Below are 26,031 nucleotides of genomic sequence, written 5' to 3'. Positions count from 1 at the left end.
GATTATTTGACCAAAAATCACATTTTAACAATCAACCGCTCCCCGTATTCACCTGATATGGCACCGTGCGACTTCTACCATTTCGGAAAAATGCATTTGCCGATGAAAGGAAAGCGTTATGCAGACGTGGAGGCCATATAAAAGGCTTGCACCGGCATACTGGCGGCCATACCGTGCAACGAGCTAAAACACTCGTTCGACATGCATTTGGACCGTGCAAAAAGCTGTATTAAAGCAGAAGGAGACTATTTTGAATAAAATTAATTGATTTCACCATTTGTTCTGTCTTTTTTTTAAATCCTGTTTTCTTTGGAACGCACCTTGTAGTATTTCACCCTGTTGATTGGCAAGCAGAAATTTCACTCGAAAAGTATTAGATTACTTTACTAAAGAAATTACCATGTTTCCATTGGCTTGACAACAACTGCCACCTTATAAAATTCACCTAAAATAAAATGAAAGCAGCAATTTATTAGTTATTAGCGCTGAATATTTCAGTCTTGAAAATTAATGTAATAATATTTTTCATTAGCTTTTACTTCAAAATCCAGTATTTTTGTAATTAAAGATTGGAATAACTGTAATTAGTGGCTTCTTACTCTTGGAACTACAATTCTAGTTCTTCATCCCAGGTAATACTTTTAAGGAATTGTGTGATTTCAGTTTACATGAATCTAAGAAGTCATGGTTAATTGGATTAGAGAAAACTTTTAATGAAACTGTGATTATTTAGTGTGATATAACAGTTAGTTTTCCGTAGTTGCTATTGCACAAGGCTATAGGAAATTGACCGTTAACTGATATACAAAGCAATAGTATCCTCCTTTTATAGCATTCCTCAATTTTACCCAAAATACTTGTTCCGCAAGAAAAGTTCCACTTTCCTTGGTATTAACAAAGCACACAGTCGCTTTGTCAGGCAACTTTCAATATACATATATACCGGTACAATGTATTAAATATTTTTAAAAGCCTTTGTTAGCCTTTTTCATTTTCATTTCATTTTCTTGTTACATAGTTGGCTTTGCACTACACCAAAATGCTTAAAATTACCTAAAATACACAACAATAACGTCAGCAATTACAACAACAAGCATTGAAATAGCAAGCGTATGCTTACTGAGTTCGAGAAATATGTCAAAAAATTAATCGCATTGCAATGATGCGACCACAGCGCGTGCCATCTTTTGCAGGCACAAATTGGCAATACAAAAGCATCGAGCGAAGCGTGTTCGCCGCAGAAGCTCATTGCATAAGTTGAGCATTCGCCTGGAAATTTTCGAACATTTCTCCGCCTCAAGTACAAATGCCTGCTTACTGTGCCATTACACTGCCACTGGCCGCGCGCCAATTCACTCAAATACATGGAGAAATCGTTTGTAAAGTCGCACGTGAAGTTGCAGCAATAGCAACAACAACAACAAGCTGCACCAGCACAAACAATCAAATGTAGAGCCAGAACACGAGCACGAGTTGCGTCATAAACACAAGAGACAACTACGTCTACAAAAAAACGCAGTCCAGTTGCAATTTATGCTTATAATCGCCAACATTGCCTGCAATAACAGCAGCGGCGGCAGCAACAACAAAACATCGCCATCATTATCATTGCTCGCTGCAGCGCAAGTACGAAATCATTTCAGTTTTGTTGTGGCAACATGTAGGTATAATTCGTGCTTCAGTAGCAGAGTGCTACTCGAGATTTTGTTGTAGTGATTGTACCGCTAGTTACATTATGTAAATGTTCGTAAATATTTGCAATGATCATGTAAATTACGCTGCATTTTCTTATTTCATTATTGGCATTTTGTAATAAGTTGGCTGTTAAAATAACAACAACAACAATAGAAACAACATAAAAAATGGCAGCTGCAATCATTGAGTCAGCGCCGTCTGAAACGCTGTGCAAATGTCTGCTCTTCGCACACATACACTTACACTCACTCGTACAAACTTATCTGCCGTTATTGCTCCACAAGCTGACATGTCCTTCAGCTACATATGTACATAGTATGAATGCACTTGCGCTACAACTATCCAAATAATTGCATATATAATATTATATTATGCACTTCAGCTGTTTGTAGTCAGAAAAAGTTTTTAAATCACTTTAATTTATGTATTTAATTTTAACTTTAATTTTTTTGCGCACAATTTTTTTTGTGCAGATTATTGACCATGAAACTTGGTTGCTTAACCTCACTTAGGTACATATGGTACGTATGTCTGTATGAGAGATTATCACTTAAGGCAGACTTAATCATTCTCCAAAAATGTATTCGTCCAAAAATAACTTAAAAACAGGAAAGTATGATGCTTATAGATACCCTTAAATCCATATTAAATTCGACTATATTACTGACTATGTAGATCACTGTTTTCATTTCTGAGGATAGTGAGCTAATTGGTTCGGTGGGCTCAGTGTGAGGCCAAAGTTCTTGAGGAATGTGGATTGTTGTAAGGAATCTACTAAATTTATTATGCTTAAACCTTACGTTTTTCTCTCTCTAGTTAGAAATAAGCGCTTTAAGCTGTCCAAGTGGGATTCCTTCTGGGATCGACCTCCTAACCTAACCTAGAAATAGCTTGGACTTTTTATATTTCAACTAAATTAGTAGTTGAAAATGTTGAAGTAGAATAATTGCAGTTCTTATTACTGTATTCATTTCGAACAAAAAATCTTAGTTCAGGTTAGGTACATTATCGGAATGTAAAAGACGCTGCTTTTCCGCTTTGTTTCACGTAAACGACGTATAGCTAATATTTGAGGTGTGCTACCTCTTAAGGTTATGAAAACTTACATTTTTTCATATATGCACCAGTTCAAGAAAAAAATATATAAAATCATGCAGTAAGCGAAAGTGAAGTGAAACCCGAGTTTTTAGAGACCTCAATGAATCCTTGTTCTGATTGTTGAAGAGCTTTTGAATTCCGACTGAACACCTTCTAAACTATCTTGATGCTTGGATGTAATTATTTTCTAAATTTGGCGAATGATGTTTCAATATTTAGATTTCCTGTGTTTCATCGTTCGGGTTCCTTCATAATTTGAGTTAGTTTTTGTTTTCTAGATCTGAACTGCAATTATTTGTTATGTGATATAAAACTTATCCCAAAGCTCGTTAATAGTTTTTGAATTGAATAATGTTCTGAATCCTCATAATAAACCGGTTTTTAGATTCTGAATCCCGAGCCGTTAGAGTCCAACGGACGTTGTCGGCAGTATTGCTAGCAACTGAATCGTGTAAATGTTGTCAATAGTTTGAAATTCGTTACAGTTGGCATTAGAAGTAATGATATAATGAGTCGTAGGTAACCTACACTTCTACTCTACTACTACTACTTCTATTACTCTACTCTCTACATTTACATAGCCAAGGATATATCAAAAAAGTCTTAATCAAGCCACTGTATTGTTTATCAAATCGCAGTTAAATACTAATTGCGCATATTTACCGTTAAGTACCGCAATAAAAATATCACGCTCCAGTTATCATTCCCTCGCAGTCAATACTCTCTCGTACACTGCAAATTTCCACGCCCATAACATAAGACTAACACTTATGTAAATAAACACTTAACGCAAGGGTACTGAATGGTTATGCGATAAACATACCTACTAATATATATATAAGTATATATACTCCGTCCTTTCAGACCAAAATAATCACTTGGCTATAAATTTCGGACAAAAAAAAAAGGGTTCTTCAAACCAAACGGCCCGAACTCGCCAACTTAGGGAAAGAGTGAAAGTGAATGAGCACAAAAACCAAAACAAAGAAACAAAAAAAAAACCATGCAAATCAATTTAACAATGTCATCAGCAACTACAACAAAGCACGGTTTATACATTAATTTGCCAAACACTGGAGCTGGCGTTGGCTTTCAATTCAATTAATTGCAGTTGTAACGCAACAATTTCGCTTTATTTTACGATTGAAGTGAGCCAGTGAAGCAATCAAATTGAATGCGGAGAGGTTGAGAAGGTACTGTCACTAATGCTGGTGGTGGTAGGCAATTAAAAGGGTCGTTTAAGGTGTTGGATGGTAGAGTTTGAAAAAAGGCATTTGCTCTTCTGTTTTGAAGTGCGGTTGGGTGGAGGCTAGAAAGATAATGAATGAGTGGATTTTTCGAGCTACAAGAGCCATCGAAGAAATTAAGCAATTGTCTAAGAACAAGGAAAGGTAAAGCTTACAAAATTGTAAAAGTGAAGTGAATAAGCTACAATTTGACTATAGAAACACAAATCAGGATTTTTTGTGGGATTCATCGACTACTAACATAGAAACGAAATAGCTTTTATTTTTTGATAAAATAAAAATAAATTTAAACCAATTTTATAAAAATTCTGATATATACATATTTGTTTGTAATAGTACTCTCTCTCCTTTTGTTATTATTATACCCTGAACAGGGTATATTAAGTTTGCAACGAAGTTTGTAACACCCAGAAGGAAACGTCGGAGACCCTATAAAATATATATATAAATGATCAGCATGATGAGCTGAGTTGATTTAGCCATGTCCGTCTGTCTGTCTGTCCGTCTGTCTGTATATATACATACTAGTCCCTCAGTTTTTAAGCTATCGATATGAAATTTTGCACCTGTCCGTTGCTCACTAAGAAGCTGCTCATTTGTCGGAACGGCCGATATCGGACCACTATAGCATATAGCTGCCATACAAACTGAACGATCGGAGTGAAGTGTTTGTATGGAAAACTCTTTCATTTGACGAGGAATCTTCACGAAATTGGGCATGGATTATTATTTAAGGCAATAATCTTATCGCCGAAGAAATTGTATAGATCGGATGACTATGACATATAGCTGCCATATAAACTGAACGATCGGAGTAAAGTGCTTGCATGGAAATTTTTTTTTATTTAAAGAGATATCTTCACGAAATTAGACACGAGTTCTTGCTTAGGGCAACAAATTATTCTCCGCAGAAATTGGTCAGATCAAATCACTATATCATATAGCTGCCATACAAATTGAATATTCGGAATCAATTTCATGTAAGGGGCATTTGTATTTGTGAAGGGTATTATAGCTTCGGTGCAACCGAAGTTAACGTTTTTTCTTGTTTTTTTTTTAATATAGGTATTACAACTATCTCGAAGTAATCGAAAGTTTTATATTTTCAATAACAAGAATGATTTTTTCTAAAAGTTATCTAAGTAAGACTGTATATTTTTCTCTAAATAATAAATAACTTTTCTACATTAATCGCTTTTTAAATTTTTTTGGACTTTTGATTAAAAATCTGTTTCAAACATATATTCACAAATTGTTTCCATATTTTTTAACAAAAACACTAAAAACGCAAGTTTTTCAACGAACGTTACACTGTACCACACCCAAAGCCAACTGCGATTTACGAGTTCAGTGAAAAATGTGTACCGAAACACAAACCGCTATTCGGGTTCCATTCAAATGAGCATTTATTTAGGCAGTCAAACGGTGAACTGGCCATTAAGTATTTCATCTGCAAGTGGTGACAGCTGGTACATTGTGGTGCTGTACTGTACTGTACTGATTATCCATGGTTTCCAGCCAAAACCTTTACCCAACCACAATTATACCATCTAATGAACATTTTATTGTGGGCATATACATATATTTAAGTGTCCGTAAACAACGTAAAATGTATCTGACTGATAACTTAGTAATTTTTGGCTAAATACCTTTTCTTCTTATATCCTTTTTGTGGAGAAACTTTTGGCTCTATCAATTAATTTCGTCTGCTTAACATTAATTTGATTTTTACAGCAATTTTTCTTCCATTATTCTAAATTTTTTGTTTGGATATGGTAAAGATTACATTGTCTCAGCAAACCCTTAATATAATATTTATTGTTGTTGATGTAGAGCAGTAGTTGAGATGTAGAGAGTAAACGCTAGAAATATCATTGAAACCCAAAAGGGATACATACTATACAATATTTGTGATGGTAACAGCAATAATAAATAATAATAAGAAAGAACTTTTGCTACTAAGCAATAAAATTTTTTTAATTCATGTTGAAGTCTCGGCTGATTCGGTGGATATCCATGATATCAGTAAAATTATGTTATCTAAATCTCATGAACTTATTTCTATATTAGTTAGTTTCTAACGCTAATTCACAAGAAGGCTGTTAAGGAAAATACTTTTGAAACCAGAGTAATGTATGGCTATAATGCTTTAACGCAGCTAGTTCAAATGAACGCCTAAAAGTGTGAGATCTCAAGTATTTTATTATTGACATAACTATACGTTGTCTACTTACAAGCAACGGTAAAATCTGCAAATATTACAAAATTCGCAAGGAGCATTTCAAAGCAGTAAAAAGTATTTATTTTATTATCTTGCAGGCAATAGACCTCCTAAAATTTCTGAAATATTGAAAGGAAACAAAACCACAATATAGAATAACTGTAATTTTCATGAATTTAAGCGGAATAACATTGAACGCAATGTTCATTCATTGTAGTGCTTTTAAAGGAATTAAAATAAGACTCAAGATCCTGTAATTCTCTCTTGGAGCTCCTGTTAAGAGCCATCGACATGGAGTTGGAATTCCCATGTACTAGCTTCTAGGCCAAAATTGTTAGGGATATCAGAGTAGCTTACCAGAAATGAGGTTGCAATAAGGCTGTCAACTGCGTTATTCCTTTGATACATATGCTATCTCTTCCGCCAAAGGTATATCAAAGCAAATTAGCGTTATTTTTTATTTCTGGTTAACCTATAGCTCTCTTATTTCCATAATTGAGATTAAAGTCCTCGCAGTCTACTAAGTAGCCTTATTTCGGGAATCAAATTTGTTTCGAGTCACCTTTGTAACTCTACCATCCTTTCTTATTTCTCAAACTTCTGTCTCAAAAATTGGATAAATATGCTCGAAATAAAATCTTTGATATCAGTGGAAAGAAAAACTTCTCATTTGTAAACCACATTTTCCACACGCAATCCACACAATGTTACTATACTACATTCTTTTACACAACCTATTACAAATATGACACAATTCTTGCGTATTTGTTGCAACAACTGTAAATAGGCGTGTCATCCTCAGACCTAGCACTACACCAGGTACAAATGCATTGCATCCTTGGGACATAAAATCGTTTGTAATAATGTGTGGTACGGTTGTTCATCACGTGTCGTTTCGTGTCGCCTTGGATTGCGGGTGTTACAATATTACTGTTAGAATTGTCGACATTGCACAATGTACACAAAACGACACAGCAAGGGAACATGACAATGAAATACTAACTGTGAAATCAAATAAAAGCAAGTCGAGCAGAGGACACGACGACTGATACTGTTTATTTCACTTATGTATATGTGTGTGTACTCTGAGATTGTGAAATTTTAATGCCAATCGAATAAACGACGAGAGGGAGTTTTGGGTACCAAAAATGTCTGGGTAGTGAATGCAATCAGAAAATTTGTGAGTATGTTTACTTATGAATGCCAATGACTACCTAGCATTAAAGCTGGAAGTGCTACTTTTCTAAAGTTGTAAAAGAAATTTTTGAGAAAACAAATTTGTTTTTTGTATTGGAATTATGTATAAATGCCTCCTCTATCTTTTCTGTAGTAATTCTTTGCAGAAAAATCATTCTCACATTCCCAAGTTAACTGTATTTCTCCTCTGTCGAACCATGCGTTGACACAACGAATCCTTCATGCGACAAACGAATCCTTTATTGAAAGAGTAAGAGTAGTGTTTCTGACAAATCACATCGGAATCTTCCGTGCTCATTTGATTGTCTTCTTCAACTCCTACCCTACCGTCAACCGACGGTCTTGAGTATTTTTATCATCCGTTGTATGCACATTTATGTTATACTCCTATAAAGACACAATTCTTAGAACTCTCAGTCCGTTTGAGTAGAGAGTGCTTATTTCAAACACTGACACTCTAAAATGGTTCCAGTACTTCCCTGTCTTTTCCGCTATTAGCTTACCTTGGTTTGGGTTGGAAATTTCCTTTTTCATATGAGGTAAAAAGTAGTGGTCTACCAAGGACAGTAAATACAGTACAGAGATAAATATGTAAGGACAAGTGAGTGTGAGACTATATGAAACTTCGAATAGACAACTTCCATTTTTCTCTATTATAGGCAATACTTTAATATTTCGTTTATAAAGGTTTAAAATTTTATTTTTAATCAACTTTATTTCTGAATCTGTTCTGTCCCAACTGTTCCAACTTAAGCCAAATGCCAGACAAGTTTCACGTTGTGAAATACAATGAATCAAGCATGTTAAGGAATTTTCTAAAAATATAATTCATGAAGCTTCAGCTCACAATCGTAAACCAACAAAAACAAATGCATCAACACGGAACTGTGTGAAATAAATTCGAAAACAGTAAAACAATGCCATAACACGATTTCTGTTTTCCACTTCATAGCACTTTGGTTGATGTGAATGCAATAAGGCGATTGCGAATATGGCCATAAAGAGTGATCAACAGCTGCATACGAATTTCAGTGAATGTGCGAAGCAACGAGTTTCACTGCGTACGTTGCAAGCGTAAATTTACTTACACACATGCATGCATACAGAAAAACGTTTGCACATAGTAGCATCATGAGGGTGTCGTCAATGTGCAAATAAATGCCGTTATACTCAAATAAAATGATACTTCGATATTGTTCAAATAAGCATTTGGGTGATTTTAAAACTTTGTTGATTGAATATTAGTTTTATTGGCAAATATAAAGTATAAAAGCTTGGCAATTTGGGGAATTATTTTAGCTTTGGCAACGATGAAGCTTAAGTAAAGGAGAGATATAACTAGAAAAAACGTTAGCTTCGGTTGCACCGAAACTGTAATACGCTTCACAAATAAAAAAGTTTTCCTAAGACAATATTTAGTTTTGTGGTTCCGCAACCAAGTTTGTTTCGAAAAAATCATTCAATCATTACCAAAATGACTCGTGTACCAAATATCAGTAGGAAATTCGTAAAATGAAGAGGTTAGTTTCAAAGTTCTAGCAGATTGACGTATAATACTAAAGGCCGAATAAAGAGCAGTGCCGCGTACCAAGGCACACCTATTCGGGAGGGTCCCACAAATGAAAGAACAAAATATTTTTTTTAGTTACTCGTATTCATCAGAATATTCGAAAATTTAAAAACCTGAAATTTACCACGTTATCAATACATATTATATCAATACATATATTCAATGAATAAGCTCATTTAACTTAAAAATGTTGCAAATCTCTACACAAAAGGAGAAAACTAATCAACTGAGATGATTTTGTAAATTATGCGAAAAACAATTAACAGACATGCCAAAGTTTTGATTACAGTATTACTAATGAAATGAGATATCTGATTATATAATTAACGACCATGTTGAAATAATTTTATGAGTAATTTTTCAATGAATTGTATATAATTATGGCCGCAAAAAAGGGGTCGCATACGTATCCCGGTCTTGAAAGTACTACTTAACATAAACTCCAGATTTGGTCCACATATTATTTAATCGAACTATTTCTAATCCTCTTAGGTATATATAAATCGGATCAATGTTGTGAAGCCATTTTGTATTCATGAGATCATATAAAAGCAAAATCGATGACCCAAAATATAACTTGGTGTCCCCAATTATATGTTCACTACTGTTATATACAGCAATTGGGGGATTTTATATTTCTAAAGAAAGAATATTATAAAGTTGTATAATTAAATAAGCACGTAGCCAAACAATTCGAGCTTCACCATGGAACGGAATATAAGACAAGCAGAAATCCGAAGAAGCATCTTTTTTTGGGTACACCGCCACAGTAATCACAGATAAGAGCTGCCTAACAAACAGCAGCTCACTAAGAAGACAATTTCTACCACAAACTGCCAAACGCCAAGCAGAAAAGGCGTAGAAGCATACATAAAATGAATTGGGCCTTGCAAAAGCCAAGTAAAAGTTATGTAAAACGACAAAGCACACGTACACACAAGCAAACGGGCAGATGTACGTGAAAGGGTAAGGACATAAAATATTGTAGAAGAGTTAATCTCTACGTAGCAAGTTTCATACGCACACAAGCGCATTCCCACAAATTTCCGCTCAATGAACGGATGTGCAAATTAAGTTGCGCCCGCTGTTTTGTGCGCTTTGTTGTTGGATATACTTGTACTTAATCTTGTTATTGTTGTTATTCATGTTGTTAATGCTACAGCGTTTTTCGTCCTTTTTTTGTTGCGTATCACTTGCAAGCAGGATATTAAAAATAATTGTACTGCTGACAGTGGCGTATAAATCTTCATTTTCCAGTGTAAGCGGCGAGCGTGTTCCAGACTTCCGATTCAACTTTGGCCATGCCTATGCGCCAGCACGCAGCCGACAACGGTGTTCACATGCAGCCTTTCAGCATCAGTCAGATTTTACAACAACACGAGCACACACTTACCGCTATTTGTGTGCATGTAATCTGCTTTCAAGTGTTAGTGGTGTGAAGCCAGCTCTGTGCAAGCATTAAAAATATCTGCTTTAATTTTGCAGAAAATTCTCTGTTAATGGAAAGCGCACACATTTGCTGTAGTAGAATTAATTGTGTACCGTTATAGTTTTATTGTGCAAAACAAAAACAACGCCTGCAAATTGCATGGCATGCTCAGATGGCGCACTTGCAGTAACTCTGGCTGTAGAGCCAAACACTTTTTAAATTGAAAAATGGCATTCTCAAGAAACACACGTAACATTTGTATACTCTCACTGCTCTTGCATTCATATATTCCTTATATGTTACATATTCACCGTGTTGCAAATTACATTCACTTCAATGCATTGATATACCTTTATAAGACATGACTCCACGCCTGAGCCCATTTAATTGGCTGATGTGCATGTTGCTATCATTCAAATTCGTTAGTTCTGGAGTTCAAATTTAATTTTTTTGAATATTTTCTGGTTGAGGCTTATAACTAAATCCTTTGAAATTAGTTTTAAAAATGCATATCAAACAAGTTAGGAAGAACTAAGCTCGAATATAACGGAATATTTTATGCCTTTGCAACTTGCGAGGATCAATTATGAAGGCTTCAGGCAAAACTTTACATTAAAAAATTTAGCGAAAGGGTTCAACTTTATTTTTCGATGAAATCGTAAATGGATAACAATAAAATTTGGTAACATATTAACTTATTTTGAAGGCCATAGACTAACTTATTCTTATTACTATATATATCTTCTCGTCGGCGAAAATTATACTAAAATTATATACCTGAGAACTTATTTTCAAGCAATTTTATAAATATATAAATGCGGTGTTAAAATCCGATTTCATCTATTTCCACACTGTCGGTATGGTTTCAAAATGAATTCCAATGACTGAAGCTAATTTGGTTATTGTAGCTTTATTGGTTCAGGAGATCAGGGCTCGAAATACTGATTATTTATATATTCATAACCCTATATCTAAATCGATTTGTTTTAGGTAATTCAAACAACTGTTAGATGAACCAAACTATTATCCTCTGTAGCAACATGTTGCGAAAGTATAAATACGGATCACGAAGGTGAAAGCTAAAGCACTAACTTCAAACGTTTTATATACCTATCTTAAGAATACTCGCAAGATGTTTGTTAATTTAAGGATGTAAGCCTAACTATATTGATTTCCCGGGTAACTTTGGAATTTCTGTACCATCCATAATCAAAATGAGTTAAGAAACTTCAGAAGCAAATTCAAACCTATGCAGTTATGAGATATTATATAAAATGACATTGTTATTATTGTCAAGACCCGTATTGTCACCATTACATGAAATCGGTCATCTAAGACCAAGGCTCAGCATACAGCTCTTTGTATGCGGCATAGTTTGCCAAATAGCGTCTCAAATACTGATTTCGAATTTTGTGTATCGCAAAGTAAACAATTAAAAGAAATAATTTACGTCAATTCTTTCCTCATACAGGCAGGCTTATTGGAACCACAGTTCAATTAATCAAGAAAAATCCAAAAAATAAGGCGCCTGACCAAATATCTCTCTTAAGAGTCCAACATTTTTAAATTAACAGTAATTTCAAAATATGGTTCGGCTAAAAAATAGTCTCCTTCAAAAAAAAAAAACTAAAAATTCTAAGAAACAGTACGCCTAACTATTCTGCCAGTTATATAAAATTATAAAAATGATATTATTTCAAAATAAACTTCATTTCATATCACGCCTTTACTATTTAATTGCTGTATTCTCCATAACAAACACATATAATTGCAAATGTTACAAATAAGCACATACTAAGTGTGAGTATTATGCACATTGGCTTACTCCATTACGTGCCTTCACGTATAATTTCTATAAAAAAAATTTAACTATAACGGCATTCAATAATTCCCTTTAATTGCAACGCTCAACAGCTGTTAGAAACTGTAAGCATATGCATATGAAAACGCTACAAAGCGTATTGAAGTAGAGAAAAAAAGTACCGCATTGCGCATAAAATTCATTATAATTGCAAAAATTTGCGTAGAGTTGCAATGCATAATGTGCGGTAGCCTGAATGTATGCTACGCTTTATGTCTTTTGTACTTGAAACTACAGTCAAACGACTTCGAAAGCACGAATGGTCCAATATATGCATGAATAATTGCTATATTGACGATGTGAGAGCGTAAAAACACTTTTACCGTTAAAGTAGTGAAATCGAAAAGTCGGGTTTAGCGAACTTTCACCAGCGACGCTGAGAAGCAAATTGAAATAAAATTTAATGGTCATGTATGTTAAGTGTAATGGGTAAAACTGGCTGGCAACACTAATGGAAAACCACTGGCTTATATATATATCAAATTTTTTGCCCGCCTGTTTATTTGTATTTTTCATTTGTTTCTTTTTTTCAGCCACATAGCGCTTAACTGTAAATTAACAGCGCAGGTCAAGTGTTGGAAAGACACTCTAAATTTTAAAAGCATATAGCAACAAAATATAAACAGCACTGAATATGTGCGAGTGAGCGAAGAGTGATAAAATTGTAAGTCTTGCTTTCGTTGGTGGCTAAGTGCTTTTACAGCTTAGTAAAATCGAATCAAACTTCCTGTGTTATAGCAAGTGGCGCGATGTCTGTGGGTGTCTTTGTATGTTTAAGAAGCTAATATATTTTCAAATTAAGGAAATGTTAATAGTAAAGAGATTAGAAAATTCGAAACCTTTTGACTCAATGGTGTTAGAATTTACTTGATTCGTTTACAATTAAATTAGCAAATAATAGTATTGGAGCACGATGTGGAAAGCAAACAGCCGAAAGTTCCCGCATTTGCTTAGAATAAGTACGAGAATCCAGATCAAATCATATTTGCACTATTTTGGAGCATCAAAAATTAATTTTCGAATTACACACAAATTCGACCATAAATTCCATATTATGAGGGATCACAGCACCATATGTCGAGGCACTTTTACTTTTAACTCATAAACATTTCTAATTGGCCTAAAGATAAGGTTAGCATGTTGGTGTTAAAACTTAAACAATTGGTTTCAAAATTTTGAATAAAAGCGTTTGATGCAATTTATGTGTAAACAGAATTTCTAATAATTTTTAAATCAATTTTAATTTAGCTCCATCGAAAAACTTTTCATAACTCAAATTTGGCAAACCTATTTACATTTAGGAGAGCCACCTGTGGTTTGAATATCTTTCAAAAGGGGGCGTGGCCCCCTAATAAGTTTAATGTATATATCTTCCAAACCCAAATTTGCAGAGGAGAAATATTTTTAACCCTTTTTATGATAACGTAAAAGTATGTGAAATCGGTTGATAAATCCGCCCACTCCCAGTATAACGGTTTTGTTAAAAACTACTGAAAATGTGATAAATCAATAACTATATGCGTCAGAGGCATTACACTTTGCACCCAGGATGGCACAAGAAAGCTTTATAATATTATAGGTGTCAAAGTTGGACGATGGGCTTGGCACCACCCACTTTTATTCACTAATATCAGAATTTTCGAACATCCGGCTGACTTGAACCCATTTATGGCGAGTATGTTGTTCAGGGTGTAAGTTGTATGTTTCAAAAGTTGCTTGAAAATATGTTCTCAATGTTCAAATTATTTCAATCTATTCCTTCAATATACCTCATATGATGATTTCCGGTTTCCGCCTGACTTTTGACCATTTAGGTTGGTCAAAATGTGTGATATTTTTGTAAAATTACGTGTTAGTTTACTCAAAAATTAGTGATTTAGCGCTGTATTAGAATGGAGTTGGTCTAGACCTTAGTCTAAACCTCATATCCCCAATATAATGAGTACCGATCTTTTTGTTGACGTTTTCCACATCAACTCAATATTTGTATATTTAGCCTCTTCGATTGAGTTGATCTTTCGCAACTTTACACCCGAACTTAGCCCTTCCTTCCTTGTTAATATTATTTATATTCAATTCGGCACACAACCGCTTCGTAGGGAGCCAACTGGGCAAGTAACCCGCGATGCACTACATTTTCAAATTCGTTATATCTTTCAAATGGAATGTCCAAATGAAATAATGCAAAAAATTATATAAAGGTATTGACTCAGAACCATTATTGCGTCGTAACTATGAGAGTTAAATTTTTTGTAGAATGATATGTTCTGTAAAGTTGTAATACACTATTTAGTTTTATAATCAATAGCAGCGCACGCTATGTAAGAAATTTTGAGGTATTCCTAACTTTTTTGAAAACATAATATAGCCCATGACCACCAGAGAGAGTGTAGCTTCCCAAGGGTGAAAGAATTTTTAGGTAGTTTCGGAGCCTATTCAATTCAAAGAATCAAATATTTCTCTTTATAATGTTAGTATGAATTACACTTTTTTAATATTTATACATATATATGCTGTATATACTTTTATTACCAGAATTAATTACAGATACAGCATACTTCTTTGTCATTATTATACAATCAACCCAAATATCAAAAAATAAAATAATGAAAACAAATAATAATTCCTTATACAAGTATAACAGCCGCTTGTAAGGCTTTTTTCCTTTGAAGGGAATTTTTTGATTTATTTGACATCGCAAATGTAAAATTTATTAGAACTTTACAAGCCTGCATTACCGACCATTTCGTATTTTGCTTTTCTGAATATTTTGAATTTTATATTTTCTTTTTATTTTTTGGAAATCACTCTTGATATAATTAATTATATTTTATTGAAAAGAACGTTGTATTCTTATTTCAAATAAGATTATTAATGCTCAAATTGATTTGTAAGTCTTCAAAATAGCAGCCAATTTCGGAAAGCCAAAACTCCACAAACTTGGCAAGTACATGTGAATGAAATTCGAACTTTTGGCCTATGAAAGTTTTCGCTACTTTTTGAAACTTTCTTTATTAAAATGCAACAAAAACTTGAGCACTCTTTTAGAGCACATTGCATTATTTTGTTACTTCTTGTTAAGAAGTATTCGGCTTAATGAAAAATATCTCACAAAGCTTATGTCACAAATGTGTTCACCTTATACCAATAAATTGTTCAGAAGAAAATTTTCGCAAAAATTAGAAGTATTTGCAGACATTCGAAGGTTAGCATATGAAAGACACATAGAAAAAATATACGCTAGATAATAAAAAATATGGAAGAAACTATAATCATCCGAAGAGAAATATACATATATTTAAATTTATAGCGATAAATATGCCGAGTTTGACAAGGATTCTCTTTTTCTCTTTTGTGAATTTTTACCGTTAACTCAGTGTATTTGATCAGCTTATGGAAATATTACATTTATATGTAATTACTATTTACTTCAGAAATACTTAAATTTTAAAAGACAGACCGCCACGACTTTACATACAACAGTTCACTTTATTTTTAGCATCTGTTACATTATATGAATAAAACGTTGCCTACCTACTGGCGCAACTGGAACAAATAAAGTTATATTGTAGCGAAGTCGCGCACCAAATAAGAACAAAGTAACTGAGCGTTCGAATGTTACAGTTCTGGACATATTTTGGTTTTCTAGACGTTTAATACGTTCAAAAAATATGTTAACTAAATGGCCCTATGATTACAAATCTGAAGACTTACATCATACTTGTATTACGATGTGCTTGTGCTTGGGTCGAAATAATCTAGCTTAGAATTCACATTTGTTTAATAATTGTTAATAAATATATTTTAAACGATTGTTTGTCCTGTTTTTACTTTTATACGTATGAATACAAAACTCTTTATCAAGAATAATTTAATAAAAATAATCCATTGTGTCTTTTAGAAAAATAAAATGAAATATTGCGTGAATAAGCTTTTCTGTTATTTTATTTTCAGAAGCATGCTGCAGCAATGCACTGAAGCTTGAAAACTGTAAATGCAAGAAGAAATGAAAAAAAATGCTAATAGTGAAGTCATTAAATTATATTATAAATGTTTGAAACGATACTTAACATGTTTACTTAAGTAATGTCATGTCATTTGCTAAGAAAATCACAGTCAATTACTTTAAATAACCTGTTTGCTATATACTCAAATTACTTTTATATAATTAAATTTACTAAAAATTAAACGATTTCACGCAACATTTGCAGTGCTGCTTTTATAAATATACTCTCACTGTTTTTAAATATTTGTTTCTATGTATGTATATGTGTATACCTAGGAATTTAATTCTGACTTCCATTTTATTTTATTTTTTTAACCGTTATTCTTATTTTAAGTTTTGTTCGATGTATACATATGTATGTATGTGTGTATGTATGTATTAACGATAGTAATTGAAATCAGAGGGGTTCAGTGGTTTCGAAGGGACGCATGTAAACGCAAGTGTATATTTAAGTCTAGCACTTACCTTGAAAACCTGGCGACAGAGGAAATTCTCTTTTACCGGAAGCAATCTGTAATGAGAGAGAATAAATAAGTCAAATAGGAAGCTAAAAGGAAACATGCAAGAGGATGGTGATTGAGTAAGGCCAATAACTAACAAAAAAGTAGAAAGTTAAATACCTTTCGGGTTTAAGTAGAACCGGAAATGTCTGGAAGGTGGTCAAGTGCAGTAAAAGGTAGAAATATATGAGTGTTCGCAGGTTCGTTAGGAATTTGGTGAGATGGTTTGAGACATCCTGATACATTTAAATATGCAGAAAGTTGAGCGATATTAAGTCGAAAAGGCAAATACGAAAATTTAGAATTATTTGAAAAGAAGTTCTAGATGACATGCTAGAGTTAGCACTTTATATTAATTTCTAAAATTTAAGGTATAGTGGTTTCGTAAAATTGCGTTACAATATTTGATGTTACTTCAAATTGAGCAAAGCTCTTCATTTCTTATCATATAACCTCAAATGTTATGTTTCAAAATTAGGTAAAAAATTATACTTAAGAAAAATCAATTTTGTTTTTCCACTAGTCTTAAGAAAGTTATTTAAAAAAATTGTGATTTATTTGTATTCTCTTTTTTAATTTCTCAAATTTACATTAATTTCACTGTTTGAAAAAAATCTAACGTCTATTGTAAAGGTTTCCATGTACTTCCGATATCAGCTATTGTTTAAACGCTTCACAAGTGAAACTAATTTTCGGAATATTTTAAAATAGTATACCCTGAGCAGGGTATTCTAAGTTTGCCACGAAGTTCGTAACATCCGGAAGGAAACGTCGGTGACGTCGATACTCAAAAAAGTTTTTATACGGGTCATGCTTAAATTTACATGTCAAAACATTTATGGTTTTAATTTTGTATTTATTATTCTCAACCACAGAGTGAACAATCTTTCTTATTACATTTTCAGCAATAAGCTGAGCACACAGTGATGTGAAGCGCAAATCACTTTTAGGTGAAATTATGCATTCAACCTGATATATTTATACTTAAACTTCATCCTAACTCTGTTATTATGCTCTCAGTCTTAGGTAATTGTTTTAATAGAGGATCAATAGAAAAAATATAAATTTCGGCTTAAATAAAGCAAAATTCGATGTTCTATTTAAGAATTTTTTAAAATATTTTATGTTGACCCAAAGTTAACTTATTCGCTCAACAAAGCTAAAATTCATCACAAATTTCGAGTAATTAGGAAAAAGCCACCAAACTCTGAGCAGGCAACGTCATTACAAGCAGTCACACTCAGAACACTCTTTGCGCTTGCCGCCATCTTGTCAAAATAAATGTGCTTCCCATTGAAATAAATGTACTTCCCATTGAAATATTTTGTATTTATTTACAATGAAAACAACAACAAAAACACAATACAAACAACGCCTTAATGCATATTTACTCACTTGGCCATTTCGGAGAGCTGCAGACGTCCATCCTTGTTGGCGTCGAAAACTTGCAACTGCAAATAAATACGAGAAAAACAACGGAAGATAAGTAAAAAAAATACTGTAAGAGAAAGTAGAAAGATAGGAATAACTGTGTGAATGCAGTTCTGAATACAAATTAGTAAATTTCACAGTGAGTTTGTTGAAAACATTAATTCTCGGATCTCCTCAACTTATGCAATCATTTAGCTTAAACAATAGCTCGGCTTTAGTTGCAGCACGCCAAGAGTTTACATTTCAAATTACAATAAGTTGCAAGTATTTCAACACTTCGGAATATTTTCGTTACTTGTGCATTACTTATGCGCTGCGCTTGAGCGCCTGAAATTATGCAAATTATAACCCGCTTTATGCTTCGTTTCGCTTCATTCACCAGCGCTCCCTTAAGGTCACCTCAAGCGCTCCCAATGGTAATTAAATAAATTTTATGCTATTGCTACAATTACAACAATAGCGCGTAATTTGAAACACCTTTTTTGATGCACGGTTTTATGACGAGATTCCATGGCACATTGTTGTTATTGTATTTGCGACAATTCAAATCACTATTTGTAACTTTGTTTTAGTTCCCACCTGAGCGAAGTAATTTTGTCTATTTTATTCGCTACGGCTTAGGAAAATCTGTGCCTCGCCAACCATAGTTGTGCGCTGATTTAACCCAGCTTTTTAGTGAATCTGCTGTGATTTAAGGGATTATGAGTTTGTATTTCCGTTAGCTTAACGGGAATATGGGGTAAAAAGTTAAAAAATGTAACTAAGTTTTTAAATTTTAAAATAATATATGTAATACTAAAAACAAAATAATTATATTGAAATATTGGAAAAAGTTATAAAAAGTATTTGCTTTGTTAAAAAAAATTAATTATAATAAAATATTGGGAGAAGTTATATTTGTTTTGATAAAAAAGATAATAAATTTGTATCACTAATTAACTTAAAATATTTATTACTTAAAAAATGTTTTTTTTCATATATTTAATGCGTTACTATAAAAATTTAAATACGAAACAATTAAAATTAACAAGTAAGGAAGTTCTAATTTCGGATGTAACCGAACATTTTATTTTCTCGCAAAATTTTATATGGAAGGAAGTATTGACCCGATTGAAGTCATTTTTGACACAAAAACATACCATTATCGGGAATTTTATTATATCAATTTCAGTTATTAATCTTACACATTGACCGATAAAAAGATCTTTAAAATAATATGAAATTCATAGTCTAAAATGTATTTCTGATTATATAATATATGCATTATAAAATATTGTTTTTTATCTTTGTACTTACATATGTAACTAAGTTTGTACCAAAATTTTTGGTAGACAAAAAGACAAAAATCATAATTCCTATAGATCAAAAATAGGTCAAAACATATTTTTTGATAACAAAAATTCTAAATTTTTGAGATTTTTTGTTTCTTCAATTGGAAAAGTTCAAAAATTTGTTCATAAGCATTTTAGTTTTTCTCTGATCGTAATGGTTACAAAAAATTCTAAGATTTTTCAAACTTTAACAATTTGAGTTTTCCAAAAAATGTTTTATATATAAAATTTTGTTTAAAATTCCAAATTTTTGTATCCGTATAAAATTTTTTTAATATTGATTGCATGTAGCAATACTGTTTTTGGAACGAAATATTTATTTTATTCAATATAATTTCCCTTAACTTCAATACACTCATTCCAACGATCATCCAATAATTTGTGCCATCCCTATGATGACTTTCCGGAAGCTCTGCAAAATACCGGTATACGGCTTTAATAGCTTCTTCGGTCGACGAAAAACGCATTCCACGAAGAAATTATTTCAGGTTTCTGAAGAGATGATAGTCGCTGGGAGCCAAATCTGGTGAATACGGTAAATGTTAAGCAACTCGTACTTTATTTCGTTAAATTTTGTCATTGTTCAAACACCTTTGTGAGCAGGTATATTGTCTTGATGAAAAATTATTTTTTATGTATTGCAAACCAGGTCTTTTCTCACGAATCGTTTCATCCAGCTAGATAATCAATCAACAAAATTCCTTTTGCATCCCAAAAAACTGATGCCACAACCTTCTTTGCTGATCGTTGTGACTTCACCTACTTTGGAGCTGAACAACCAGCTTCAGTCCACTGTAAACATTTTTGTTTCAATTTGGGATCATGGTGGTAGATCCAAGTTATAAAATGACGCAAGAAATCGAAAAAAACTCTTAAAGCCTAGTACGATCACGTTCAAATCCACCAGCCCAAAATTCAACGGTGCGTTTTGCAGGTGAGGGCTACTTATGCATTTCTAACAAGTGTTCATAAATTTCCTTTGCTTTTAAACCTTTCAAAACAAAGAATCTAATCACTAAAAAATACATTGACACGTCTACTTCAAATGGCTTGTAAACAAAGAATTAATTGACAAAATGACTTGTAACTTTGCATGTGTTTTTACGACAGATATACCATCTTGAGAAAAAAAATTCTGGAGCTGGTAGCTGGAGCTTTTCAACCAACCTGTACATCTAATATTATTTCATTTGAATCCCTTTTATATTACTAAAACCAGCTTATCCTTACATATTTAGCTTGGCATATGCTAAACTTTGTATTTTTCTTTCACAAATACACACATTTATAGAAATAATATATAATACCAACATATTTCTGTATTTCGTTGTGGTTTATGCATATCATGCAAATAAATTTGTTTTGACCTAGATCGCATTTAACTGTTAATTTAATTTAAATCAAAATTCAAAATAATTGGAATGCATCTAATCACTAATGCATTGGTTTTTATTTTTTTACTATTTTGAAATATTGAGTGAAGGCACAAATCCAATTACGCTTTGCTTTGTTGGCAAAAAATTCATCACCTACAGGCAGGATGCAAGCATGTGTCCTGTCACTCAAACTGTCTCTGCAGTACGCAGACATCTCGCTTTCTATGCACATTTATACGCAGCTTCTTGCTTAGGTGTACAGAACCATGGTACAAATGTTCCTCCGTGAGTTTGGTATAGTTTAGTGTTTCTATGTTTTAACCGCATTTTGCTGACATAGCAAAAATTGACATTTGTGCTCAATTATAAAACATCAAACTTGATTGTTAGAAAGTAATGTCCTAATGACAATAGAATCTGAAATATAACATGCCCGCTAGTTTAAGTACATGACTACCACTCGGAAAAACATGTTTTCAGAATGCGTGCTAGAAAAATTGTTTCAGCCACAGACAATGTCTAACCTCGAAATTTCTTATAATATAGTCACTAGAGTCCACTTTCTTCGCTTTTGGCTTATTGCAGTGATTAAAATCTATTTCAATCAATTGACGGGCTTGCAACTAAAATCTATAACGGTCGACGCTCGGCAGATAATGCCCAATTTCCAACAAGTTTAATATGCAAATAAGTCACCAAATTTATATGCCCTTCAGTGTCTAATCAGCAAGTTCCTTGATTTGTTGTAAGTAAATACAACATCAAATTACACAAACTTTTAGATGTGTGTAAAAGCAACAGTTTAAAATACATCGTTGACCTATATACCTCGTAAAAGTGAAGTATCAATGAGATCAGGAAGTTCAAACTGCAAAAGAATATTTATCTCTTATTTTTTATTATATAGTGTTTGCAATGTTCCTAAAATGAACTTTTATTTTCTCACACATGTTCATGGAATTTAAGGTTATGTATAAAAACAAATTATGATAAGACCCCATATAAAGTCAGCAACGCGTATATCGTATATTTATGAATTCAAAAATCTTTAATTAAAAAAATGCAAATTAGTCCAACTTTTGGCAAGAATTTTATACACCTACTTGTTAAATTGCTCGCTTTGACAGGGGGTGAGAAGAAGCTAAAAAGCGATAACAAGCCAACTACCTTAAAATACATATTAATAAAACTGAAAGCAAGTGATTGGCAGGCAAACTTTCAAATTCGCGATAAAGTTAAAACAGAACACAAAAAAAAACTAACTTAACGAAATACAACAAAAAGGAGAATTAGGACCATCAAAAGAAAAGTATAAGAATATAATAGAATGGGTGAAAAACTGCAAAAAAAAATACTGTGAATATTTGAGAATACGCCAGATAACGAGGACTTTTTCCTCAAATCTATACCCCCTACACGTTACATACTCATAAGTACTTTATTCGCATTACTAGTTTGTGATGTAAGTTTAGTGAATTCCTAGATTTCGATGCTTATTATACTCTGACAAAATGTTGCACAGAGTATAATAATTTTGTTCACCTATGAGTTGTTTGTATCACCTAAAACTAATCGAGATAGATATGGAGTTATGTATCATTTACATAGGTATATAATATATATCAAGATAGCGAGAAGAGTTGAAATCCGAGTGAGTCTGTCCGTCCGTCTATCTGTCAGCGCAATCGATAACTTGAGTAAAAATTAAGATATTGATGAAACTTGGTACACATATTTCTTGGCAAGTAGCAATGGTATTGAAGATGGGCGTAATCAGCCGACTGTCACGCCCACAAAACGCCATTAAACGAAAACGTGTCATAGAAAAGCAATAAATTACGAGACAAAATTGTAATTTCGTACAAGGGATCGCAATAGTAACGGCACTTGTGGGCTAAACATTTTTAAAAATTGGGCGAGGCTCGCCCTCTAAACGTTTGAATTTACACATCTTTCAAACCACTGGAGGTATATCAACCAAATTTGCTGAGAAAAAGTCTTTTTAGCATTTCTTTATACACTGTGAAACTGAGGAAAATCAAATAATAAACACGCCCACTCCCCATATAACGGTGCGATAACTGAATAAATTTCACAGCCAGGATGGCAAGAAAGGGCTTTATGGGAGCCAGTGTAAGATTGGACAACGGGCGTGGGCACCGCCCACTTTTAGGTGAAATCTTATATCTCAAAAACTATTTTACCAATTTGCAACCAAATTTGGTGTGTGATGTTACCCAATCATATCTATCATATACTGTGAAAATGAGCGAAACCAATTGACCACCACGCCTACTACCCATATAGTAAACTTTTATATTATATCTGATTCTTTCACTTTACAGTATACAAATCAAACAACAATGTAGTTATTAAGGTAAAACTTGGCACAAATAGTGTCCTCAAAGTATTTAATCTAACGCCTAAACATTGTCGAACTATAACCTTTCCAGACACCAAATATGTTGACACAAGTGCATATGGTTGATTTTTAACTACCATATCGGTTAGTCTATGAGTTCTAGTATTGAAATTTAGGGAGCATATTTTTGTGGAAACAGCATGTCCTTGTGCTAAAAATGGGTAATACCGAGTTAATACTTCCCTTAGCTCCCATGTACATAATATAAATATGATGCAATACTTCCTACTTTTAATTAAAATATGTACGAAAATTCCGTACATCACTTTAACTTGCGAGAGTATGAAATGTTCGGTTACACCTGAATTTAGATCTTCCTTACTTATTCATATTAGTTTTATAGAAAAAGTCTGTCAAGTGGTGCCAGGGAGCCTAGATAGAATATGGTAGTTATGGGTACATTTTCTATAAAATTATAAGTTCTCGTTATTCGGAAAGTTTTTAAGGTAATACTATTAGCCGAAACTCTTGAATTGGAATAAACATCATTAGAAAGAAAAGGAGAAGGGCTCTTGAATCGTGCTTAAGGTCATAAGAAAGAGGGAGAGAAAGAATTAGATACAAGTAAAGGAAGAAAAGTCTGGGAAAATGGCAAGTGGACAGGCAGAGAGAGAGGATGAATGCAAGAGTGAAAGAAAGCAAAGAAAAGCGAATAAATAATGGAACAATATTCCATAAATTGAATTTCCCGAAGCTCTCTAAGAATTCTGTTTTATCTATTTTATTTTTAAACATTCCTTAAAATGTGTATTATTCATCGCAGTAATTCTCGTTAAGCATTTAATTAAAAGCTCTAAAGTTCATATTTGAGAAGAACTGGCTGGCAAATAAAAAATAAATACTTCTGTGGAAATGAGCATATTTTTACAGATCCTGAAGATATTTATTACTCATTCCAAACCGTGACATGAATCCTATTAACTTATACTTCCTTCGATACATAAAAATGATGACATAAATTACCGATCTAACAAAGCTGTATTCGAGATGTTTCTTGTCAAAAAGAAGTCCACACTCCAATATATGCAATGAAATAGAATAATATGACGGAGCTTGCGGTTCCAGCTTTAGTTCTGAATTTAACGATTTTATTTAGAAGAAAATTGTTACAATGTCACCAATATCGGTGATACATCCGCTGAACGCTCTGTAACCTAAACACATGTATTGGGTATAAAAACTCAATAAGAAAGGCTTCCTTATTTTTTCATTTATATTTTATTACATTATTCGACGTGCCTCAAAAACTTTTTGAATTGCCAAACTTTCGACACAGAAACTTTAATTCTCCGCCATTGTTCCCACCAACCACAAGCGCTAGCATACCTACAACTGAAGCCGCTAGTTAATAGCCCGCGAACCTAAGTTTATATCTCTTACCGCACACCTGCCTCACTAACACCCGCCACAGACTTACTATGTGCAACGGTCGTTTATTGTTAAAGCGTTTGTTTTAGAAATCACAAGTAAAAAAAGTCAAATACTTAATGTCAAAGAAATGAATCAGCATTTATTTGTTGGAGTTTAACGGCGAAAAGGCAAATGAGAAAGGTTAATGGCGGCCGAATGAAATTGAGGAGGCATAACGAAAAATGTGTTGGAGGGGGAAGGCGATTCGTTTGGTAGACAGGTAGCGTAATACTACAACCAGCTGATAGCACTCCAACAGACAAAGCCTAGTACACACCACACGGCAGGCGAAACTCATAACGGATACGAAGCAATGCGCACGGTTGTCCCTTGTCTGCGCAGCAAAATGGCACTTTGGTACTTTCAAACGAATATCGGCCTAAAATGCTGATAAGGTTCGTCGTGTGACATGTTCAATTACTTGAACGCACACACATATACCATATATACATATACAAAACACTTGTACAACGACGATAAGCTGCGCTACACTTTAGCCGCAGGCGCTCCAGCAGAGTCTCTTCACTCTTTTCTGACCAAACTCTGCTTCTGTATGCACCGTCTAGGAGAGCTCTGTGCAAAAGCTTTGCGCTCTAATGTGAAATTCATGCGCTTTATTGTGAAAAAGTTTGTGCTCACGCTTCATTTCGTCGTTTTATCAGTTTTTTCTGCTACAGCTTTGCATATCTTTTTTTCGCCTGCGAGCGTTGCTCAATGCTGCCTGTCTGTGAGGGGGCAAGAGTAAAAAAACGTAGTAAATCATTAGCATTGACAGCTGAAGTAGCGCTGAAGCGGTTTTGTTGTACTTATGGGGGTGTGTGTGTATAATGACAAAAACCAGTTGCTGAGAGCATGCGGTTTTTAGGTATTTTATCTGCCAAACAGTGTGTCAGTGGGTGGTATAGGAAAGCCGCAAAAAATGCGTAACAATAGCGAAGGCTTGCTGTCGGTTGCTGCGTATTCGGAGAAGTTATACCGATATTGCTCATCAATTTCAATTTAATTTATTTCATTACATATGTGCCATTTATATTCATTCTAAACCTTAATTAAGCTTATACTCTTCCTTAAATATCTTCATATCGTTAGAATACCGAAGGTAATCTGTAATGTTATTATAATTATGACATATATACATATTACCTATGGTACCATAGGACGAGTATATGTCTTTCTAAAAAAAAACTGTTTTAACTAGAATTCTTTATATTTTTGGGTTAGGAACAAAATATTTATA

The 26,031-nt window shown here is 33.4% G+C and overlaps 1 protein-coding gene and 1 long non-coding RNA gene across 7 annotated transcripts in view; both read right to left on the bottom strand.

Moving 5' to 3' along the window:
• Nucleotides 1-26,031, bottom strand: part of Cbp53E (Calbindin 53E) — a 155,397-nt gene that overhangs the window by 72,169 nt on the left and 57,197 nt on the right. For all 6 annotated transcript variants that reach the window (XM_070107829.1, XM_070107830.1, XM_070107831.1 and 3 more), the window contains 2 exons: nucleotides 18,220-18,275; nucleotides 16,790-16,835 (listed from right to left, as the gene is read on the bottom strand). In XM_070107829.1, coding sequence (XP_069963930.1) covers nucleotides 16,790-16,835; nucleotides 18,220-18,275 — 102 coding nt within the window. The remainder of the gene's footprint in view (nucleotides 1-16,789; nucleotides 16,836-18,219; nucleotides 18,276-26,031) is intronic.
• On the bottom strand, nucleotides 21,840-22,197 carry LOC118682142 (uncharacterized). Its single transcript, XR_004977817.2, has 2 exons — nucleotides 22,066-22,197; nucleotides 21,840-22,008 (listed from the first exon to the last, which is right to left on the bottom strand). It is a non-coding gene; the product is annotated as an uncharacterized lncRNA (long non-coding RNA).

The sequence above is a fragment of the Bactrocera oleae genome, chromosome 4 (assembly GCF_042242935.1).
Source record: "Bactrocera oleae isolate idBacOlea1 chromosome 4, idBacOlea1, whole genome shotgun sequence".
NCBI lineage: Eukaryota > Metazoa > Arthropoda > Insecta > Diptera > Tephritidae > Bactrocera > Bactrocera oleae.
The sequence above is the reverse complement of the archived record's forward strand: the minus strand, read 5'-3'. Positions and strand labels throughout refer to the sequence as shown.